Source organism: Somniosus microcephalus, chromosome 3, assembly GCF_052327205.1.
Source record: "Somniosus microcephalus isolate GS21.2 chromosome 3, FLI_Smic_1.0, whole genome shotgun sequence".
Taxonomy (NCBI): domain Eukaryota; kingdom Metazoa; phylum Chordata; class Chondrichthyes; order Squaliformes; family Somniosidae; genus Somniosus; species Somniosus microcephalus.
Genome location: NC_140989.1, coordinates 311,100,339 through 311,124,619, shown reverse-complemented (window position 1 = coordinate 311,124,619; position 24,281 = coordinate 311,100,339). Strand labels below are relative to the sequence as shown.

Below are 24,281 nucleotides of genomic sequence, written 5' to 3'. Positions count from 1 at the left end.
CACCATGGGGTGTAGTGTCAAGCAGAAGGTGTAGCACCTCTGACTGGGAGCATGCTGCATGGTTGCACAACTCTCACCTATAGCTCCAAGTAGTTGCTTGTTCATGGTGGCGGCCACACCCCGGAAAACTTCGCCGGCTTGCAGGCTAAACTAGGTGAGGGTAACCCGCGGATTTGTATCCCAGGTGATAGAGACACCCATCTCCTCAATGCACTAGGTCTGCTGTGGCGAACTAGGCAGACTAAGCAGATATGCTAACTTCTCTGGCTAAGGCATAGTAGCAAAGATTTGTGGGAAGCTCAGGTCTTTGGTGTGAGTGCATTAGATACTGCAACCCTCCCCATCTCCAGACGTCTTGAGTTTGTCTTGCCACTAGATTCAGATATATTTCTCTGTTCCCTAGTCCGCTGCGGCAACCTATTTTTGCGGTCCAGAACATCCAGAATCAAGAATCAAATCTTTCTCTTTCAGCATTGCTACCTGGAACGTTCAAACACTCATGGACAATGATTCCACTGATAGACCTAAACACAGATACTGTGCTGATTGCCAGAGAACTGAACAGATATAAAATAGACATTGCAGCACTAAGCGAAACTCACCTTGCTGAAGTTGGCCAACTTAAGGAAACTGATGCTGATTTTACCTTCTTCTGGAGAGGTCGGCCTAAAGAGGAGTGTTGTGAGGCCAGTGTTGGCTTTGCTATCAAGTCCGGTATCATTCTTTGTTTCAGAAGTGCTTAAATTAATATGAAGCTTGAAACGTACCAGCACCAGAACAGACACTCTGATAGAACCTCTCCTGTAAGTTGCACCTCAGCACTGTATAGGAATATTTTAAAATGGTTCATACAATGGGTAATTTTCTGAGGCTTCATATAGGGCATGGTTGCAGGCTAAGCAATTGGGCCCACAGTCGTGCGTGCTCAATTTATAACTAGTCAATTCTGGAGATGAATATGAAGCCACTCTACTGGCATGTATAATGATGAAAATTAGGCCCCTCACCCAAATTCTGAACTGTGGGCAACGAACCACCTAGGGTGTGGTGTTTGTCAGAGAGGTGGACTTGGAATTAAGGGACCTAGCCTGCTCATGGAAATATTTTTTCATCTGCTGGGAATTCTTCCAAATTTGTGTTTTTCCTTTTTACTACTAGTGCACACCTTAAAGTGAGAATACACATTCCTTGCTCATTTCCAAATGTGCTGGATGCGTCAGATGAATAATTGGCGAGATGCCACCAGATGCAGCTGCAACAACAACCAAGGTGTTCTGTTTGCATACATCATTACCTTGATATCGACATTTATAAACCCATCTAAATGTATTTGGACCTGTTGCAGGACAGGCCGCCTCACAGTTGCAGCATCTATTGCAAGAGGACCTGCAGATAACATCTGGGACAGGGTTGGCACTTCCTGCAGGAGTGAAGTGTTCCACAGCATAAAGCCTTCATGTTATTAGTTCCTTCCAAGCCATCCCAGGGTATGTGCCACAACATGCATTCTGCAGTATATATCTATTAAGCAAGAGAGAGGCAATAGGAGTAGCTTTCAGTCCGTTGACTGTTAGCTCCTCCCAGTGGTGCTCTAAATTATCTTCCATTCTGACTTGTTTTTTTCTAATGCCTTTACTGACTTACTGAATGAGGTAAATTATTTATATATAGAATTGTCAACGTATGCCTGATTCTCAAATGGAACCCGAATGCATTGTCCAAGCACGAGTCTTGAAGTAGTGGAAAGGTAATTAGGGAGGGTCACCTTTTATTTTCTACTAGATGGGTCTTGGAAAATCACTACATTTTCTGTGAATCACAATTCTTTAAAAAAAAAGTGTTGGGAATATTGTTTATACTTGTTTTTCCTCTGGTTGGGACTAAACTCTACTCACAGGAATCAAAGCATTCTTTTTATTTTTTCCTGCTAATGTTAGGTTGGGGCCAAATGTGTGTATGTGGCTGGAGGAAGATCTAATCTGAAAGGGAGTAAATGTCTATCTATTTCTACATATATAAAGCTAAATGTGTATATTTGCCTAACAATTAAATGTAAAAAATATGTAGTGCCTATATTAAAATGTCTTGGCTTAAGAATGTCTACTGAGAATGAAATGTATTTTACTTTTACCGTGGCTACAATTCTTTAAGTACTGGAATATTTGGCAGCTTTCATAATGCATACCTTTCTTGTTCCATGTGCAGAGCTGCTTCCTTCCTGGAAATATTTAAAGATTATAGTTATAAAGTAGAATTTCAGCAATACATAGACCTAAGAATATGTCTTAATTCATGATAATTATTTAAATAAATACTCATGGTTGCTCCTATTCGTGCTTGTCCTGGGCCATGGTTTTCCTCTGTTCCACCCGAGGCACCTACTATTGCACCCGCCATGGCTCCCATCTTTGGCTCCCTTAAAGCAGTGGCCAGATTGCCTCATTTCCAAATTAGGGAAGCACTAAAGGCTCTCTGGTCCCATAAAAATGGGAAATTTCCTAAAAAAAGGATTTTAAAATCCAATCTTATAGCAAAAGCACAAATCATATCCAAGATAATATAGAGGATAGAATGCTTGAAGGGGTCTAGAGGACTTGAGAAGACATGGCATTTGGAACCCAGTCTGAATGAATGTTTATCTAGCATCTAATTCAGCTGAAACCACTGTACTGGTATTATACTTCTTGTTGGTTGGAGACGACCTCTATGGCCATATTTAAATCGACTGGGTTTGTGCGGAGTGGCTTAGATATATTTTTTTACTTACCAAGAGACTCAAATTAATTTTTCAAATGAAACTTAAAGTAAGTAACTTTAAATGGTGCAAAGAACTTGGCATTTCTTCTTATATTGACTTTAACAAATATCTTGCAAGATTAAGAAAAACCAAGAGCCCTTACTCTGGTGATTTTACAAATGTACTTAAAGAAATAGTTAATGTAATTGTAGGAGATCAGAATGCTGGCTACAAACATTTTCTGTTGGAAATTCAGTCTCGTTGTATGTGGAAACTGTAGGTTCTGAAGACCTGTGTTTAGGAGCTTTGGATGACTTTTTTAAATGTGGCTGTCGATTCTCTGTTATTTTTCCAGTGGTATTATCTTGTTTCCTACAAGGTTGAAGATAAAAATTAGTGATAATTTTATAATTCAGAACATTTCATAAGAAATGGCTCCAAAGGGGCAAAGTTAAGATGTAATGAAAATTTTTACCTTTCCCTGAAAAAATGCAAGTAGATAAGATAACTTAAAGCAAAGAGGAGAAGTAGTACCACAACGCATCCAGAAGTTAGAAATGAAGATGTAGAAGTATGTGTGCCTGCAGAGAGAAGCACAAATGCCACCTAAGAAACTATTTTCCTTCTTTAAAATAAAATGCAGAAAAGAACAAGCAACATCAAGGATTCTAAATGATCACAGTAAGACATGCATACATTTATATTTACATAAATTGAAAAGCAATTATATTGAACATTTCTACTTAAGTACTTACTAGCAGAACACTGACAGAAGTCTCCAGAATATCCAGAGGAGCAAATGCATAAGTATCCAAGAGTACTCTCTGGCTTTAAAACACACTTTCCATTGTTCATGCATGGATGAGCATCACAGCCATGTTTCTCCTTCATTACTAAAAAATGGATTTCAAAATAAAAATTGTAATTTATTTTTATTAATTGATTTGTATTTTCTACCTTATTTACATGTCCACACAAGAGGATAAGCACATGAACCCTGAAATTCCAGGGTTTTGGGCAGCAAAACTAGTGCATTGTGAACAGAGGGGCAAGGATTATGAAAGGAACCCATTTCAACTGGGGTTATTCCCCTTTCTTGCCTCACTGATAAATTCAGATGGAGTATACACCATGGCAGGACAGGCAGGATGTCCAGCATTCCTGGAAATCCTGCCAATTGTATAGCCAGTGATAAGAATGAAGCAGACATACTTGCAGTACTGGGCCATATGTGGTAAAACACACATGGAGCAAGAAAAATCACATCAAAGATCTGTGCATGCATGGGCTTGTTCAATTCATGGCCCCGACTTTGATGCTCCAGAATCCCACTGCCTCCACAGAGCCGGCACCTCAGTAGCAGTTAGTGACATGGACACCCTTCCCTAATTTTCTAATCGTAACATCCTTTGGATTTGGGATGGGGTCAAGGCAAGGGCAAACGGGTGGATGGAAGTCCTGCCCTGCCGCAGTTCCAAGAACAGTGAAAGAGTAATTCAGTGTGAGTGGGCCGTCTGAAATTTCAACCTTAGGACTTGCATGTGGATTTTAGTATAACTCACTGTTAAAACATGCAATAAAGTGGTCTGGGGTGATTCTCGTTCCAGTTGTCTCTCCTACTTTACTAAAAGCTTGGCCTACGCTTAATGGCTCCACATAATGGCACAGCCCAGGTCAGGAATTCAAAGGATGAGGAATCACTGGTAGAAACTTTCTAACATTTTGTAGCACATTACATTATATGCTTGCCTTCAAGGATTAGCATGAAACTTAAAATGATGCCAATCTATAAATCAAAACCGTATGCATCGTCACAACAATCTGAGAATCTACTATAATGTACAATGCACTAAGAAAAGCCCAATAACTACAAGCAATAATTATTTTTTACTACCCAAATGTAAACTGAAAATTTCCAATGAAAATGATTAAACCATTAGGTTAGCATGTTACAGCTACATTTTCAAAGTGCAACTTTAATAAAGATCAAAAAGTCTTTATTTATTTAAAGAAATACTAACTGCTGTTATCTTACAGGAATTTGTGATATCCGGCACAGACGGGACCGAGCTGTTGCCGATCTATCAAAACTGCCGGACATACAAAGTTAATGTTGAAGCATACGGAGGTTTGCATCTCTGTATCTGACAACAAACACTGTTGCTTAGCAACAGCTTCTAAGCAGTCGGCTGCAGCTGCAAGCGTCTCTAGCTGAAGCTGTTGCTATAGCTACAGACCTTGCAGTGCCTGACTGGGGGGGAAAAAAGCAACGAGAACTAAAAAAAACTTATAGAAAACGGCTCCTGATTTTTGCCATTAGATCGAGTATTCCGGACATATAACCTCCGGATAAACCAAAGTTTCCTGTACTTGCAAATTACAGCTATTAGAATGGCAAAAATCCAGGGATTTATGCAGCAGATTTTAAATGAGATAGATAGTGTCAATTGGTACCCCCTGGAAAATTTTGAACTGCAAATCAGAAATGGTCAGGTTGATTTTCAACTGTTGCCTTGTTCACGTTGGCAATCAGGGTGGTGGGCAGTTGAAAACTGGGAAAACGTCCTGCCTATTGACTACATGTGGCCTGCCCAACTCTATTTTTGAGCGAGCCTCGAAATGGGCAGCTAGCACTGCTGTCCAAAACAGATGGGAGCCTTATTAAAATATTTAAATTGGAATCCTACGACGGTTCTTTGACGACACTGCAATTTTCAAGTACCAATGAGCAGAGCTTGCGATGTGCACACTCCGACCATTGGTACCAGGCGTTGAGCAGCCTAACCAGCTTAGTTGGGCTCCAAATGCTTTTTTGCAATGATATTTATGGAGTCAGGAAGGGCCTAACTTCCAGCTTGGCTCCACAAAGAAGCTTCCCCGCCCCTGCGGTGAGCTGACTGTGCTTGCTGAGTACTGGAAGTGCACCCAAAATATTTAGATGAGGCTTGACCATGAAAACCATCAGGTGGGCGAGCGCAATCGCTCTGTCCATCTGATGTGTGTTCCAGTTCAAAACTGACCCCCACCCCTACCCAGTGCATTCTAGTTAATTTTCAAACACTTGTTTTTGCTTCAGTAGATAGATTTCTTTTGTGTGAGGTTGGTTACTAGTACAATATCTTGAATCAGATAATGGAGGGTTACAAGGTGATGTGGCGGAGCCACTAAGGGACTCCAATCAAATGTATATAATTCCCTTTAACAATATGTTAACTACAGCCTGAGTCTGTATCTATATATATAAAACGGTATGTCTCTCTGTCTGTCTTTCTGTCTCTTTGTCCGGCTATACAATCAAAAGTTATAGAGCGTACCTACACGTGTGTTACATCAAAAGAAAGCTTACGATTCCAGAAGGGTTGTAAGCGTATTTACGTTTCGGTGAGACAAAAATTGTGCCTGCGGTATCCAAAAAACGTTCAAAATTCCGCTCATTAGCATTGAGTGACGTCGAGGTCGACCAATCGTACGGTCGAGCGACCCGCCGGTTGACCAATCGCTGCGTGGCGGGGGTGGGTTCATGGCGCGTGCGGGCGGGCCCTCCTAGAGTCGAGTGACGGGACGATTACCAATCCTACGCTGACGGTCGACCAATCGGTGCGTGTGTGGGCGGGCCTTATCGTTCTGAACAGAGGTGAGTCGCCGCCATCTTGATTCCAAACTTTTCATTTCTTTTTCCCGCTTTCTGCGTCTTTAAAAAAAAAGTTGCTTTTAAAACACATATTGTTTTTAAAAAAAGTTAATTACTTTCTAAATCTTTTATCTAATCTCATTAATTTTCCGACCTTTCCCCGTTTTTGCAGGTAGGCCTCGAAGCCTGGGCGTCTGTTGCCAGCCATGCTGGACCCTAGGCAATTGTTTTGTGGCAAGCTCCTCCCTCCCCCCCGCTGGGCCCGATTCCGAACCAGCGGCCAGCCATCTTGGTAAAGGCAGGCTGGCTGGGCTCACTGCAAGCTCCTCGTGCTTGCGCTGCACGGTGCACCTCCACACAGAGCGCGGCCAGAGGGAAGCGAGCAGGTTAGCAGGGGGTGGGGCTCGAGAGGGGGAGCGGAGAGGGTTACCCCGGCAACCGGGCTCGCCAGCCGCAATCGGCCATCTCAAGCCGCCTCAAGCACGGCCTCGGGAGGGCAGGGCTCGGGCTGACCGGGGCGCTGCGTTCGGCATGTCAGTGCGTGGGGCGGCACGGAGCTCAGCGGAGCCATCGCCGGCAGAGGGGAGAGGGTCTGCTGGCTCCTCCCTCCCCCACCTCCCCCCCTCTCTCCCCTCCCCCCTCTCCTCTCCCCCTCCCCTCTTCCCCCTCCCCTGCCCCCCACTCCCCTCTCCTCCTCCTCCTCCTTCCCCCCTCCCTCCCCCCTCCCTCCCCTCTCCTACTCCTCCCCCCCTCCCCTCTCCTCCACTCCCCTCCCTCTCTGCCCCCCCTCCCTTTCCCCCTCTCCCCCCTTCCCCTCCCCCCTCCCCTTACCCCCCTTCCCCTCCCCCCTCCCCTTACCCCCCTTCCCCTCCCTCCTCCCTTCCCTCCCCCCCACCCCTTCCCCCACTTCCCCTTCCTCCTCCCCCCCACTTCCCCCCTTCCCCCCACTCCTCCCCCACTCCTCCCCCTCCCTCTTCCCCCACTCCTCCCCCCTTCCCTCCACTCCTCCCCCCCTTCCCCCCACTCCTCCTCTCCCCCCTTCCCCCACTCCTCCTCTCCCCCCTTCCCCCACTCCTCCTCTCCTCCCTCCCCCCACTCCCCCCCCACTCCTCCTCTCCCCCCCTTCCCCCACTCCTCTCCCCCCCTTCCCCCACCCCTTCCCCCACTCCTCCCCCTCCCTCTTCCCCCACTCCTCCCCCCTTCCCTCCACTCCTCCCCCCCTTCCCCCCACTCCTCCTCTCCCCCCTTCCCCCACTCCTCCTCTCCCCCCTTCCCCCACTCCTCCTCTCCTCCCTCCCCCCACTCCCCCCCCACTCCTCCTCTCCCCCCCTTCCCCCACTCCTCTCCCCCCCTTCCCCCACTCCTCCTCCCCCCTTCCTCCTCTCCCCCCCTTCCCCCACTCCTCCTCTCCTCCCCCACTCCCCCTTTCCCCCACTCCTCCTCTCCTCCCCTTCCCCCACTCCTCCTCTCCTCCCCCCCTTCCCCCACTCCTCCTCCCCCCTTCCCCCACTCCTCCTCCCCCCCTTCCCCCACTCCTCCTCCCCCCCTTCCCCCACTCCTCCTCCCCCCTTCCCCCACTCCTCCTCCCCCCCTTCCCCCACTCCTCCTCTCCTCCCCCCTTCCCCCACTCCTCCTCCCCACCCCCTTCCCCACTCCTCCTCCCCCCCCCTTCCCCACTCCTCCCCCCCTTCCCCCACTCCTCCTCTCCCCCTTCCCCTTCCCCCACTCCTCCTCTCCCCCCCACTTCCCCCCCTTCTCCTCTCCCCACTTCCCCCCCTTCCCCCACTCCTCCTCTCCCCCCCTTCCCCCACTCCTCCTCTCCCCCCTTCCTTCCCCCACCCCCTTCCCCCACCCCCCTTCCCCCACTCCTCTCCCCCCTTCCTTCCCCCACCCCCCTTCCCCCACTCCTCCCCTTCCCCCACCCCCCTTCCCCCACTCCTCTCCCCCTTCCTTCCCCACCCCCCTTCCCCCACTCCTCTCCCCCCCACCCCCCTACTCCTCCTCTCTCCCCCCCTACTCCTCCTCTCTCCTCCCCCCTTCCCCCCACTTCTCTCTCCTCCCCTCCCCCTTCCCCCACTCCTCCTCCCCCCCCCACTCCTCCTCCCCCCTCCCCTCCCCCACCCCTCCCCCCACTCCTCCTCCCCCCTCCCCTCCCCTGCCTTCTCTTCCCCCCAGTCGCGCTCTCTCTTCCCCCCAGTCGCTCTCTCTCTTCCCCCCAGTCGCGCTCTCTCTTCCCCCAAGTCGCGCTCTCTCTTCCCCCCAGTCGCACTCTCTCTTCCCCCCAGTCATGCTCTCTCTCTCTCTCTCTTCCAACAACAACATGCCCTCAAAAATCCCTCGGCACTGCCGAGCACTTCAGCTAGTCTTTGTATATATTGTTTGCATGTACAGAGCGCGGTCCCTTTAAGAGCGCGGGCAAACGCGATGACGTCACGCCGTTCATCACGTGATCCCCCATCGGCGGGAAAAACGTGATGACATCATGACGCCAGCCATGGGACTGCCCAAGCAGTCCTCGTGGAGCCTCTGAACTGACTAGACCTGTATTCGTAGTTCTCGTGCATTTGTTAAACTCAGTTTGTTTTACATTAAACATCGTTTGTTTGATCGCCTGAGTCAACCTCAGTCTCTTGATAGGAACTAGACATTCCTACATTGGTGACCCCAACTTTTGCGAACGGTTTTCGCAGAAGGAACGAAGCATGGAAACAAATGCCGTTGCATTGAAGCTACCGCAATTCTGGGAGCAACAAGCGACCTCCTGGTTCGTCCAGGTCGAAGCCCAGTTTTCACTACGGAACATCGTTGCGGATCAGACCCGTTACTTTTACGTGGTCTCCGCACTCGACAGCTCCACCGCCTCGCGGATCGTCAGCCTGCTTGGGAACACCCCGGACGACCGCAAGTATGAAACAATCAAGTCGCGGTTGTTACAGGTCTTCGGGCTCACGAAGTCGGAGCGTGCCCGCCGACTGCTCGCTATGCCCAGCCTCGGGGACTCCAAGCCGTCTGAGCTCATGAGCCAAATGCTCACGCTCCTTGGCTCCGAACCGGAATGCTTCCTCTTTAGGGAGCTCTTCCTCAGTCAGTTACCGGAGCAAGTACAAGCTGCCCTGGCCAGGTCCAAAGTCACAGACTGCGCAGTGCTTGCTGCCGAAGCGGACAAGATCTTCGCGGTGACGCAGCAGTACTGTGCTGCCACGAGGCGCCCATCCCCCACAGACGCCGCCCCAGCTCCTCAACCTGCGGGGTTGTGCTTCTACCACGCCCGTTTTGGCGTGAAAGCCAGATGTTGCCGCCCTCCCTGCAGCTTCTCACCCAAAAAAACCCAACTTCAACTCTGGCAAAAGAGGACCGGCTCTAACGGGCGCCCCGCGGCTGCGATGGCAATCGGAAATTCTGGAAAGCTCCTGTTTATCACCGACTCCCTCTCTGGTCGACGTTTCTTATGCGACACCGGGGTGCAGTATAGCATCCTACCTGCATCAAATCTTGATATGCAGGCTGGGAGGCACTGCCTCTCGCTCGAGGCGACTAATGGCGGGGCTATTCGGACCTTCGGCAGACGGCGGGTCCAGGTGTGTTTCGGCGGCCAGCGGTTTTACTGGGAATGCATCACGGCCAAGGTCTTGCAAGCCATCCTCGGTGCAGATTTCTTGTGCGCTAACAGCCTCCTGGTTGATGTAAGGCACCGACGTTTAATCAATGCGGCCACGTTCCACTCCATCCCTTGCCACCGCAGTAACGCCATGTCACACACCGTCTCCTGTGCGTTCCCGCCTCCGGATGAGTTCGCTCGCCTGCTAGGAGAATTCCCAGACTTGACCAGACCCACCTTCTCCTCCACGGCCACAAAACATGGTGTCGAACATCACATCACCACTACTGGCTCCCCGGTCTATGCACGTGCCCGGCGCCTCGAACCTGGCAAGCTCGCGGCTGCGAAAGTGGAGTTCTCCACAATGGAACGGCTAGGGATTATTTGCCAGTCGGATAGTCCCTGGTCTTCACCTCTCCACATTGTCCCGAAACCTGGCAGCGGATGGCGGCCATGCGGCGACTACCGACGCCTAAACGACACCACTACTCCTGATCGGTACCTGATCCCTCATATCCAAGATTTTTCTGCCCATTTGGCAGGGAATACCATTTTTTCCAAAGTCGACCTAGTCCGTGGCTACCACCAGGTCCCCGTGCACCCGCAAGACATCCCGAAAACTGCAGTCATCACCCCATTCGGCCTTTTCGAATTTCTGCGGATGCCGTTTGGACTGAAGAATGCTGCACAGGCTTTCCAGCGCCTGATGGACTCCGTTCTTCAGGACCTCAAGTTTATACAAGAACATAAGAAATAGGAGCAGGAGTAGGCCAATCGGCCCCTCGAGCCTGCTCCACCATTCAATAGGATCATGGCTGATCTGATCATAACCTCAAATCTACTATCACTCTACATCCCTCCCGAACTCATGTGATCTCCTGGGAGAGGCGAAAAACCAGATAAAAAACCCAATGGCCAATTTGGGAGAAAGAAATCTGGGAAATTCCTCTCCGACCCATCTAGGCGATCGAAACTCGTCCAGGAGATCACTGTCCCGATATTTTCTACAGTACTTACCTTCTGTAAAAGGTGATCTCCACCCCAGCCAGGAACAGGAATAGAACCATCTCCTGAAATCTAACACATAATTAGAACACAAGAAGTAGGAGCAGAACCAGGCTACATCGCCCCTGGGCCCGCTCCGTTAATCACAGGGCCATGACCATTCCAAACATAGACTCATGTCCAATTTCCTGCCTGCTTCCCGTAACCCCAAATTCCCTTTACTTCTAAGAAACTGACTATTTCTGTTTTAAATTTATTTAATGATGTAGCTTCCACAGCATTCTGGGGCAGCAAATTCCACAGACCTACTACCCTCTGAGTGAAGAAGTTTCTCCTCATCTCAGTTTTGAAAGAGCAGCCCCTTATTCTAAGATTCTGCCCCCTAGTTCTAGTTTCACCCATCATCGGAAACATCCTCACCACATCCACCCGGTCAAGCCCCTTCACAATCTTATATGTTTCAATGAGATCGCCTCTCATTCTTCTTAACTCCAATGAGTAGAGTCCCAATCTACTCAACCTCTCCTCATATGTCCATCCCCTCATCCCCGGGATTAACCGAGTGAACCTTCTTTGTACTGACTCGAGAGCAAGTATGTCTTTTCTTAAGTATGGACACCAAAACTGTATGCAGTATTCCAGGTGCCGTCTCACCAATACCTTGTACAACTGCAACAATACCTCCCTGTTTTTATATTCTATCCCCCTAGCAATAAAAGCCAACATTCCATTGGCCTTCTTGATCACCTAGCAATAAAAGTCTACCTCAACGACATCCTTATCGCCAGTTCCAACAAAGTGGAGCACATCTGCCATTTACGCACCCTCTTTAGTCGCCTCAGCCAACACGGCCTGATCATCAACCCGGCCAAATGCCAGTTCGGCCTGCAACAGATGGATTTCTTGGGCCATCGCATCACATCGGACGGCGCAATTCCTTTGCAAACGAAGGTGGAGGCAGTAACATCTTTTCCACGCCCGCAGACCATCAAGGCCCTGCAGGAGTTCCTCGGGATGGTAACCACCGTTTCGTGCCTAAGGCAGCTCTGCTCATGCAGCCCCTGTACGAGGCCCTCAAGGGCAAGTCTGGCAAGGATCCGGTAAGCTGGACGGTCGACATGGACCGGGCGTTGGTTGACACAAAAAGCGCCCTAGCCAACGCGACCATGCTGGCGCACCCGCTGCCAAGTGCCACCATCGCCCTCACCACCGACACGTCAGACTACGCCATCGGCGCAGTGCAGGAACAGTGGGTAAATGGAACGTGGCAACCGCTGGCGTTCTTCAGCCGTCAACTACGGCGAAACGAGCGGAAATACAGTACCTTCGACCGGGAGTTGCTGGCTCTTTTTCTGGCCATCCGTCATTTCCGGTTCTTGCTGGAAGGACGTCCTTTCACTGCTTTTGTGGACTATAAGCCACTAACGTTCGCTATGGCCAAGACCGCCGAACCGTGGTCAGCCCGACAACAACGGCAGTTAACGTTTATCTCCGAATTCACTACTGATATTCAGCACGTGGCCGGTAAAGACAACCTGGTGGCAGATTGCCTCTCCCGCGTGACCGTTCATGCAGTCCAGTTTGGCATCGATTATGCCCTCATGGCTGCGGACCAAGCCTCGGATCCAGAGGTGCAAGCTTACCGAACCAGCCCCTCTAGCCTCCAAGGGGCCGACGTCAAATTCCATGCCGCAGGCACCACGCTACTTTGTGACATCTCTGTAGGAGATCCTCGCCCTATCGTGCCGGTCGCCTGGCGCCGCAAAGTTTTTGACGCCATACACTGGTTGTCACACCCTGGCATGAAGGCCTCGCAAAGGCTGATGTCGTCCAAGTTCGTTTGGCGGGGCATGCATATGGATGTCCGCGACTGGGCCAACACCTGCGTGGTCTGCCAAAAGGCCAAGGTGCAGCGGCACGTCAAAGCTCCATTGGCCATCTTCGCGGTTCCGGAGCGACGGTTCGATCACGTGAATGTGGACCTGGTGGGGCCACTTCCACCTTCTCATGGGTTTACACATATCCTTACGATGGTAGACCGCACCACTAGATGGCCAGAGGCAGTTCCCTTGTCATCCACCACTTCAGCAGACGTGGCCAGGGCATTCATCTCCTCTTAGATCGCCCGTTTCGGGGTACCGGCGGACATCTCTTCTGATCGTGGACCGCAGTTTTCCTCTGAGCTCTGGAACGCAGTGGCTCAAGGGCTCGGCATCAAGCTACATCGCACCACAGCCTACCATCCACAGGCGAACGGCCTGTGCGAACGATTTCACAGGTCGCTCAAAGCCGCACTGAGGGCCCTCCAAGGCGCTGGATGGGTGGACAGGCTACCTTGGGTCCTGTTGGGTCTTCGCACGGCACCCAAGGAAGATCTTTGCTCGTCCTCGGCAGGGCTCGTCTATGGCCAGCCGCTGCGCGTACCAGGAGATTTCCTTCCGACTCCAACAGAGCCATGGTCCGCATCCAATCAACTCATCAGCCACCAGGAGGCAGCCAGGTGTTTTGCACCAGTACCAACGTCGTATCACAGCTTTCAGAGCTCCCACGTCCCAGCAGAGCTGAAGAACGCCGAATATGTGTTCATCCGCCACGACGCGCATCGGGATCCGTTCAAGGCCCCTTACACTGGTCCTTTCCGCGTGCTAGAGCCGGGAGACAAAACTTTCTCGGTGGATATCGGAGGTAAACCGGACCACATTTCGGTTGACCGGTTGAAGCCGGCACACTTGGACCTTGACTGCCCGGTCGAGACCGCACAGCCGCCAAAACGTGGCCGACCGCCCACAGTCGCCGTGACAGATCAAGCGCAACCGCCCGCCGTCCAGCAGCTTCCACTCCAACTGTAGAGAAGTCGCTCTGACAGGCTTGTCAGGCCTCCTCGCCGTTTCACTTTTTCTGTTAAAGGCAATTCTGGGGGAGGGGGGGGCGCATGTGGCGGAGCCACTAATGGACTCCGATCAAATGTATATAATTCCCTTTAACAATATGTTAACTACAGCCTGAGTCTGTAACTTTGTATATATGTTTGCATGTCATCGGCGGGAAAAACGTGATGACGTCATGACGCCAGCCACGGGACCGCCCAAGCAGTCCTCGTGGAGCCTCCGAACTGACTAGACCTGTATTCGTAGTTCTTGTGCATGTTTGTTAAACTCAGTTTGTTTTACGTTAAACATCGTTTGTTCGATCGCCTGAGTCAACCTCAGTCTCTTGATAGGAACTAGACATTCCTACAATGACACTATTGCTAATAGGCTGAAAATGGGTAGAGGCACAAGACTATATAGACACAACTAATATGAAACTAAAAGTAGTTGATTGCAAATTTGCTTGAATAATAATTTAGTGCAATAATACATTGTCCAATTGAATTTAGCAGGTAATTCTGGTTAAAATGTATATATTTTGTCTGCTTCATCACTGTATTATAATGTGCAAGTGGTTCAGGTTTTATATCTTCTTCTTTTGTATGGTAGTAGCAAAGCGGGGTCGGTGTCGCGGTCCCAGCCCGCTGCCTACTGCAGCCCACACTCTCCAAGTGATTTTACGTTAACAGGGCTTGTTAAGCCTGCCCTGTGAGGTTGCCAGCCAATTAAAAAGTAAGTGGGTCTGATGATGTCATTTGATGACGCGTCATCAACCGGTTTCCTTAACGGAGCCATGTCCAAATTGATTTTGACAGTTCTGCGGTCAGTGTTCTACAGCATTGAGGTGCTGCAAACATTGCACGAAGATGCACGGCTGCACCCAGGCTCTCCCATGACTCCCTCCATATGCTTATGGAGGGAGTCACAACACGCAGGGAGATTCTCTTCCCTTCCCATGGGCAGAAGACACCTCCCCAGGAGATCAACACCGCCTGGTTGTACATTGCACATGAGGGTACAAGCAGGGACGTCATCAGGAGGACCAGGCTGCAGTGGCACAAGCCTTTCAATGATCTCAGTAAATCACGAAACGTTACTGCCAAGCCACTCAACCATATCCTGCTGTGCCACTCATCACATCCACATCACACTGCCTTCCCGACCCTACTCCTGCACATTTTTACTTACACCAACTTACTTTGCACCTCCACCCATCCCTCTCTATCTACATTATCACTTCCCCATTTCACTAGCCACCCCTCATACTCACCCTCATGGCTTGGGCATTGTAAGAATGCTTTATGGTGTTGTGTGGGGTGGTGCCAAACTGGCGCATCATGTGGCATCCAGGGTATACAGCATCAAGTGAAGTAAATCTGGCCATGGCGAGGCTATCCCTGGCATCCCAGGCAGCAATGTGGTCAGGTGCTGATGCCCTGTGCAGCATCAGTTGATTGCGGAGAAGGCCGGCGGTGGTGTTGTTGCTGCTGCTGGTGTGCACGGTGTTGGGGCTGATCTTGGTGGGATTCTCAAGGTGAGATACTTTCAAGGGCAACGGTGCTGATGGAATAGATGGCAGGTGAGGCTGAGATGACAGAAGCGATCTGTCAATGGCGAGAGGTTGTTCCAATGAGGTGGCACTGGATAGAGAGTTGGCGCCAAACACTTGCAAGCTGCAGAAAGCTCAATATGTCCTCCAAATGCAGTAACCAACAGTTTCTGAGCTTTGAAAGTGAACAGCCGTAACATGGGGTATTTTATACAACTTTGGCAGCGGTCAGGTCACGAGATAATTCAATGCTGAATCCACTCACGACATGCTGAGCTGACGTGTTCCCCGAGCAGCAGGTAACCCGTGGCGGAGCACGTAAAATTTAAATGTACACTTAATTGGATGTTAACAATCCATTTAATGTCAATTGCCTCCCCCACCACTTGGTGTCAGGTCTGCTCAGCGCAGACAGACCAGACACCTGGGAGACTCGCGTGGAAGCGGGTTGACAGTGGGTTCCCTACCCGCTGTCAATCTTTTCTGAGCAGAGCTGGGAACGTCCTGCGCCCTCTGGCGAGGAGTCTCCACTACTGTCCCTGTCTCCACCATCTGCTCTTGCTCACTTGAGTTGAGACACCAGGTGACAACACTACTCTGACGATAGCAAAATACTGCAGATGCTGGAAATCTGAAATAACAACAGAAAATGCTGGAAAAACTCAGCAGGCCAGGCAACATCCATGTAGAGAGAAACAGAGTCAACGTTTCGGGTCGAAACCCTTCTACAGAACTGAGAGAAAAGGTAGGACATGAAACAAAAGGCAGTTTGGGGGCTGGGAAATGGGGGAGGGGATGAAAGAAGAGACATTAAGAGATATTCAAGGTGAGACGAGATAGTAATAGGACCGGTAAAGAAACAGACAATGGCTCTAGATGAAGTGTGAAATGCGCTGGCAGAGTGAAAGACAGCTGCCATGTGGGAGAGAGAGAGAAAAAAGGAAAAGTCACAAACTAAAAGTGTGGATAAAAAATATAAAAATATAATGGGGGCTGAGGTTATGATCTGAAGTTGTTGAACTCGATATTGAGTCTGGAAGGCTGTAAAGTGCCTAATCGGAAGATGAGGTGCGATTCCTCGAGTTTACGGTGAGCTTCCGTGGAACAATGCAAGAGACTGCAGACAGTGAGGTCTGAGTGGGAATGGAACGATGAATTGAAATGACAGGCGACCGGAAGCTCGGGGTCACTCTTACGGACTGAACGGAGGTGTTCCGCAAAGCGGTCACCCAATCTGCGTTTGGTCTCCCCAATGTAGAGACCACATCGTGAGCAGCGAATACAGTATACTAGATTGCAAGAAGTACAAGTAAATCGCTGTTTCACCTGGAAGGGGTGTTTGGGGCTCTGGACAGTGGGAAGGGGGGAGGTATATGGGCAGGTGTTGCATCTCCTGCGCTTGCACAGGAAGGTGCCGAGCGAAGGGAAAGGGGTGCTGGGGGTGATAGAGGAGTGGACTAGGGTGTCTCGGAGGGAGCGGTCCCTACGGAATGCTGAAAGGGGAGGGGACGGGAAGATGCATTTGGTGGTGGGATCACGTTTGAGGTGGCGGGAATGGCGGAGGATGATCCGTTGAATGTGGAGGCTGGTGGGGTGAAAGGTGAGGACAAGGGGAACCCTATCGTGGTTCCGGGAGGGAGGGGCAGGGGTGAGGGCTGAAGTGCGGGAGATAGAACGGGCCTGGTCGAGGGTCGTGTCAAGCATGGTAGAGGGGAATCCTCGGTTGAGGAAAAAGGAACACACGTCGGAAGCACTGGTGTGGAAGGTGGCATCGTCGGAGCAGATGCGGTGGAGACGGAGAAACTGGGAGAATGGAATAGAGTCCTTACAGGAGGCGGGGTGGGAGGAAGTATAGTCCAGCTAGCTGTGGGAGTCAGTGGACTTGTAGTGAATGTTGGTCAATAACCTATCCCCAGAGATGGAGACGGAGAAGTCGAGGAAAGGAAGGGAAGAGTCGGAGATGGACCGTGTGAAGGTGAGGGAAGGGTGGAAATTGGAGGCAAAGTGATAGAAATAGTCGAGTTCAGGGCGAGAACACTACTCTATCTTGCGTGGGACCCACCGAGGTGTGCGTACCTGTGCTCATACTGGGTGCGCTTATGTCTGATGACGGTGCGCCCTCAGAAGCTGGAGGCTCCTCTGAGTCGTTGTCTTCCTGGACAGTGGTGGGGACGGGGGTTGAGGGGGAGGTGGCGGCTCTTGATGGACCTGTGGGAGAGTGAAAAGACGAGCTAGATATGTCATATGAAGAATGGGTACAGATACTATTGGTCGTCATGTGAATATTCAGTGGCTGCTGTCATCTGTCCCCATGAGTGACTGATGTATGCTATGCAGCTGTATGATATATAATACTGTCACCAGGTTGCTGAGACGTCCCCCTCTCTCCATCTCCCACCTCTAGCTGCTCGGCGACTCCCAAAACTTCTGAGGCAGCCTCCTCTGCTGTTAGGGTTGCCAATGATGGCATTCCACCTCCAGTTCTCTCCCTCTCCCTCTTATTATGGGCTCTCTTTTCCTGCAAGGAGGGAAAGAAGAAAAGGTTGAGTGAGAGTGATGGAATGAGTGTAAAGGAATGGATGGGTTACATCTTTAGAGGAAGACTACGATGGAGTGGGGTGCCAAAGCCAAGTGGCTTCCTTTTTGTGTTGTTAGTTGGTATGATTGCATTAGGACGAGGGCAAGTATGAGGGGTGGCTAGTCAGATGGGGATGTGAGTATGTAAATAGAGAGAGAGGGATGGGTGGATGTGCAAGGTATGTTGGTGTGAGTAAGGATGTGCAGGAGCAGAGTTGGGAAGGCTGAGAGTGATGGGGATGTGATGAGAGGCACAGCAGGATGAAATTGAGTGTGGCTTTGTACTCACTTTTCCTGATCTAATGAGATCATTGAAACATTTGCGGCACTGCACCCAGGTCTTCCTCACAACATCCCTGCTGTTGACCTCTTCAGTTATTTGGAGCCAGGCTCTTTGGTCTCCTGGGGAGGTCTCTTCCGCCCATTAGAAGGGAAGAGGACCTCCCTGCATGCTCGGACACCCTCCACAAGCATATGGAGAGAGTCATCGGAGAACCTGGGTGCAGCCCTCTGTCTCTGCAGCATCTGTGGAAATGGTTGCAACACTCCAATGGTGCAATGTGCTGCCTGCACCCTCCTAGATAAACCTTCAAATGCAATATGGCCACGGCTCCTTTAGATATCCCGGCTGAAAACGCGCCATTGATGAAGTCATCAGACCCGCACCATTTAATAGGGCCGGGTAACGCGCGGGCGGGCTTAAAATAGATCCCATTAACGCAAAGTCAATTTCAGGAGTGGGATGGAATCAGCAACGGGGTCATGACTCGCCACGGCGACCACCCGCACCTGACCCACCCAGGTATACAAAATTCCGGCCACAGAATGCACAGCACAGAAACAGGCCATTTGGCCCAACAGGTCCCTGCCGGTGTTTATGCTCCACACAAGTCTCCTCCCACCCTTCTTCAGACTCAAAACAATCTGCTGACCTGAAAACTTTGCAAGTTTTAACCTATTTGGGGAATTGCAACCATCAATCCTCAGGATTCTCAAATATTTCCTTTCCTGACTCATGCTATCAGGTACCACACAAAATTGCTTCTGAAAATGCATAGATGGGATTCCAGCCAAACAGAATGTTGAACTATATTACATTTCAAAAATTCAAACTGCTCCCTACAGTATTCAATTAAACACAGGATCCCAAAGAAATTAAAATACATAGAATTAAAAGAATATACACATTTTTGTCTGCACAACCTCAACCCATCTACATTATACTACACAAAAAGCTCTTCAGGAAATTCTAGTATAGTCATTAAAACAGCCACCACTGTTTGAACTATATTTTAAATTGACTCAACCAAACCCACACATTTAAGGCGGCAAGCTTAAAAGTTCAACATGCAGCTAGTTTTGGTGCCTTTCTTGTAGACTCTGCACTATTAGCATATTTGTCCAGGTAGTCAGTGCCAAGCAGTAACTTGTTCTAGTTTTAACTTTGGTTTATGAGTATCACTGGACTTTTTATATTATTTCATCAATAAGGTACCTTTTACTTGCACAGGAAACCAAATAAACATCTCTGTAATATGCACAATCACCCAGGAGTAGTTTTCATCCTGGTATAAGTTGATAGATACATCCCAGATACGGAGGTGAAATGTTCACAGAAACTGATTCTTGAAGACACAAGCAACTGCATATTTGTAATAACTAATTTTTGGCACTTTTGGTGGGAGGGTATGCAAGATGACCTGCCCAAACAAGTCACTGAGTTGACTGCAATTTTTTTTCAGAAAAATGGGACAACAAATTGCTGCAAATAAAATAATTGAGAATTATTTATTTTACTAAACATGGCATGTCAATTTGTACACTTACAGGGTTAGATTTTGACTTTTGGCCAGTTGCCCAACAAAACATGCTGCTTACTGTGCCTCATAAATAGAACCAACGAGCTGCCTGCCCTAAACAGGCATCCTAAGGATGCTCGCTGGATTCAGGCTGATGTGACATTGGGCAGTCAAAATCGTTCTGGGAGAGGGGGTGGTGTTCGCAATTGCAGAAGAGGGGAGCCTGGGGTAAGTGTTAAATTATTTTGTGGGGCCAGGAGAACACTCCTGCTCCTCCTGGCCCCATAAGTTTTAATTTTTCTTTACAAATTTTCAGCCTCATTAGCTGTTCAGTCATTAAAATTGGTCGGAGCATGCATGGCACTAGCTCTGTTCAGTTGTTGCCCAAAATGGCAATTGGAGTCTTATGTATGTCATAGGATCCTGATTAATATAAAGGGCCTACTGCTGGAAACAAGTGGCCAATATGGCCGCCTAATGGTAGGCCCCTTTCATAATAGCAGCAGCCAGAGCATCAATGTTAACAGGGCAGTGAGTCTGCCAACACCATTTTGAGGCCGTTAGTGCCTCATTAACTCTGATTTGGCCAAGTTAAAATTGGCCCCATAAGGAGCAGTTCTCCAAGCTCAACAAATGCAGCTGGTGCTGGTTAATGCAGTCAATACAGACACCATCATTGAAGAACATCTTGTAGTGAGTTAGATGGCTGACTGCCCTGAATGTGAAATAACAAAGCTGAATTGAAACGTCAGATTGGAGACCCAGAGAGATATTTTCCTGGATTTAATGACCAAATAACCATGCATCTGAAAACTGGGCACTATTTCTTTGCTCCCATTCTGTGAGTGATAAGCACTGTCCCAGAATTTCCTCTATGGCTATTCAGGTGGTTGCACCTCACTACACCTAAAGAAGTTGCAGCAATGTAACTTTCATGTAAATGAATGCCAGAGACCTCTGTGCAAAAATGTTCTGTTCTAGTGTTGGGTACAGTTTAGGGGCAAATTGCTCTCGGAAGAACCTGGCACTGCCGCTTCCACAGATGCTATTTAGGTGCTGTCATCTTAAGGAACAGGTTAGTATCGTCAAGAAAGTTCTTTACTTTCAGCCTTTTGAAAAGGGGATAATTTTAATCTAACATGCTAGACAGGAAACCCTCGGGATAGGGTTGAACGCTGGTTTTGCAAATATTACTCTCCATTGACTTCAATGGAAAGGAAAATGGGATGGGTTGTAATGGTTGACAAGGTTGCAATTTTTCAACCGGGGGGGGGGTGGAATTAGGTTAAAATTGGCCCCAAAATGTTTTTCCAGCTTCAGAAATTGTTGCAGAATGTTGTAAATCTTTTTCACTTAATACTAGAGGCCATGTTTCATAGTGGTTTACCCCCTTTTGTGAGATGGCTTATTTGGAGGCAGACAAGGATCAACAACCACAATTATTTATTATGCCAACTGGTAGCATCATGACACAACCCTGAAGTTGCTCTCAATGAACTCCGATTTCTTGAGGAGTTCAATAGAAATATCAGGTTGTTGTGTCCATTATACATTCAAGAGAAGAAATATGATAGTAAAACATCAGCCTCTTGTTGCTTCATGTCCCTTGAATCAACCTTTAAGGCCTGATGTGTGCCTAAACTTCCTGTCAGCTGGCGAGTCAGCAGTAATTTTGTGCGTTCACCTGTGTCCAAAACTTGGGCTCATTGGCCCGTAATTTGCGGTCAGTGGCGAAGCAAAGGCATTCGTTGATGGCCCCGAAGTAAGCTTCCCACAAAGATCTTGCGATCTCTGTGGCGAGAAGTTCAGCTTTTCCGACGTGCAGCCCACCAAGCTTACCAGTTTCCCTGCCCGCCATTGGACCCGCCCCACCACCCTGGTATTCAAAGGCGCATGCTGTGACATTAAAACTGCACAGCACACATGGAACCCTGGGTTTCCTAACCAAAACCAGTCCTCCTGATTACAAAACCCGCCTCAGTAAATATCGGGTTCTTTAATTCAGTTGCTTGGAACAGTTCCCAAGACCTTTTTGGAAAATGATGTGTGGCTGGGCCCGTTTAGCGAGGGCAGAGTAATGATCCATCTAGAATTTTTTTTTTAGAACACCAATTGGGCTAACTGGAAGAAGTGAGAGCAGTGCAGAAAAACACCTTTTCCTGGTAAGTAAACATTTTGGGGGCGATTTTTTCCAATGGAGGCGGGTTTCGGTTTGGGTGGGTTCCAAACTCTCCTCCAGAGGTGGGAAAAAAATTGCGATTTTCCCCTAATTGGCCAGTTGATTTCAGAGGTGTGGGTTGCCCTTGGCCAATTAGTGTTTTGGGACTGAAACTCTCCTCTGCTGACGTCACTTATCCAGCCTCATTTAAGGGCTGCTTGTTGCCTTGGCTCATTTCACTGGATTTTTGTCGATGCTGCACCACCTCCAACATTTTTTCAGATTCTACAATGGCCAACTCCAAGGCAAAGGCCTCCCTGAGGTTCTCAGATGAGGCGCTGGGAGTGTTGGTTGAGGGGGCGAGAGACAGCAGGGAGGTGCTCTTCCCCTCATCTGGGAGGAAAAGACCTCCCAAAGAAACCAAGGCAGTCTGGGTGCAGCTGGCAAGGGAGATTATCTCCAGATCGGTGTGCAGCAGGACATGGATGCAGTGCCGTAAAAGGTTCAGTGACCTTGTAAGATCAGGCAGAGTGAGTATACCTTCAGTATACCCTCCTTCTGCTCCCCTTCTCCTCTCCTCACCAGCACTCTGCATTGTCAACCTCCTCCTACACATCCTCTTTTACCCTTACAACCCTTGCACCCTTCACCATCCCTCTCACTCTATGAACCCAGTCACTTCACTATTCGACTATGCTGCCCTCACTCCCTTTCAATGTTATGCAATGACAACGACTAACCACGCACAGGGAGGAACACAGAAACATAGATAGGAGCAGGAGTAGGCCATTCGGCCCCGCGAGCCTGCTCCGCCATTCAATGCGATCATGGCTGATCATCCAAATTCAGTACCCTGTCCCTGCTTTCTCACCATACCCCTTGATCCCTTTAGCCTTAAGAAATATATCCAACTCCTTCTTGAATATATTTAATGAATTGGCCTCTACTGCCTTCTGTGGTAGAGAATTCCACAGGTTCACCACTCTCTGGGTGAAGAAATTCCTCCTAATTTCTGTCCTAAATGGCTTACCCCTTATCCTTAGACTGTGACCCCTGGTTCTGGACTCCCCGACCATCAGGAACATCCTTCCTGCATCTAGTCTGTCCAGTCCTGTCAGAATTTTATAAGTTTCAATGAGATCCCCTCTCATTCTTCTAAACTCCTGCGAGTATAAGCCCAATCGACCCAATCTCTCCTCATACGTCATTGCTGCCATCCCAGGTATCAGCCTGGTGAATCTTCGCTGAACTCCTTCCATGGCAAAAACATCCTTCCTCAGATAAGGCGACCAAAACTGCACACAATACTCAAGGTGTGGTCTCACCAAGGCCCTGTACAACTGCAGCAAGACATCCTTGTTCCTGTACTCAAACCCTCTCGCTCCGAAGGCCAACATACCATTTGCCTTCTTAACCGCCTGCTGCACCTGCATGCTTACCTTCAGCGACTGGTGCACAAGGACACCCAGGTCTCGTTGCACTTCCCCTTCTCCCAATCTATTGCCATTCAGATAATAATCTGCCTTTCTGTTTTAGACACCAAAGTGGATAACCTCTCATTTATCCACGTTATATTGCATCTGCCATGCTTCTGCCCAATCACCCAACTTGTCCAAATCATTCTGCAGTTTCTCGGCATCCTCCTCACAGCACACACGCCCACCCAGCTTTGTGTCGTCTGCAAACCTGGAGATATTACATCTAGTTCCCTTGTCTAGGTCATTAATATATATTGTGAATAGCTGGGGTCCAAGGACCGATCCCTGCAGTACCCCACTAGTCACTGCCTGCCACTTGGAAAAAGACCCGTTTATTCCAACTCTTTGCTTTCTGACTGCCAACCAGTTCTCTATCCAAGTCAATACCTTGCCCCCAATCCCATGTGCCTTAACTGTACACGCTAATCTCTTATGCGGGAGTTATCGAAAGCCTTCTGAAAGTCCAAATACACCACATTCACTGGTTCTCCCTTATCTATTTTACCAGTTACATCCTCAAAAAATTCCAGTAGATTAGTCAAGCATGATTTACCTTTTGTAAATCCATGTTGACTTTGTCCGATCCGGTCACTGTTTTCCAAGTGCTCTGCTATTACATCTTTTATAATGGACTCTAGCATTTTCCCCACTACCGATGTACCTTGGACATGGAACCTAACTCCATCGTTGTCTCCTTCTAAGCATCTATGCTCTGGACTCTCTACACTCACTCCATCATTCTCACTCCAACTCCACTTGTCTACCTCACTATAGGAAAAGAGAGCCCACAATAGAAGGGAAAGGGCGAAGACAGGAGGAGGTCCACCTTCCCTCGCCCATCTCACCCAGGCTGAAGAGGCGGCCCTGGACATCGCTGGC

At 49.1% G+C, this 24,281-nt stretch overlaps 1 protein-coding gene across 1 annotated transcript in view; it reads right to left on the bottom strand.

Moving 5' to 3' along the window:
* Positions 1 to 24,281, bottom strand: part of LOC147122140 (uncharacterized) — a 366,564-nt gene that overhangs the window by 107,105 nt on the left and 235,178 nt on the right. The window contains exons 14-17 of the mRNA XM_085982904.1: positions 3,493 to 3,630; positions 3,213 to 3,318; positions 2,974 to 3,109; positions 2,186 to 2,218 (exon numbers count right to left, since the gene is read on the bottom strand). Coding sequence (XP_085839030.1) covers positions 2,186 to 2,218; positions 2,974 to 3,109; positions 3,213 to 3,318; positions 3,493 to 3,630 — 413 coding nt within the window. The remainder of the gene's footprint in view (positions 1 to 2,185; positions 2,219 to 2,973; positions 3,110 to 3,212; positions 3,319 to 3,492; positions 3,631 to 24,281) is intronic.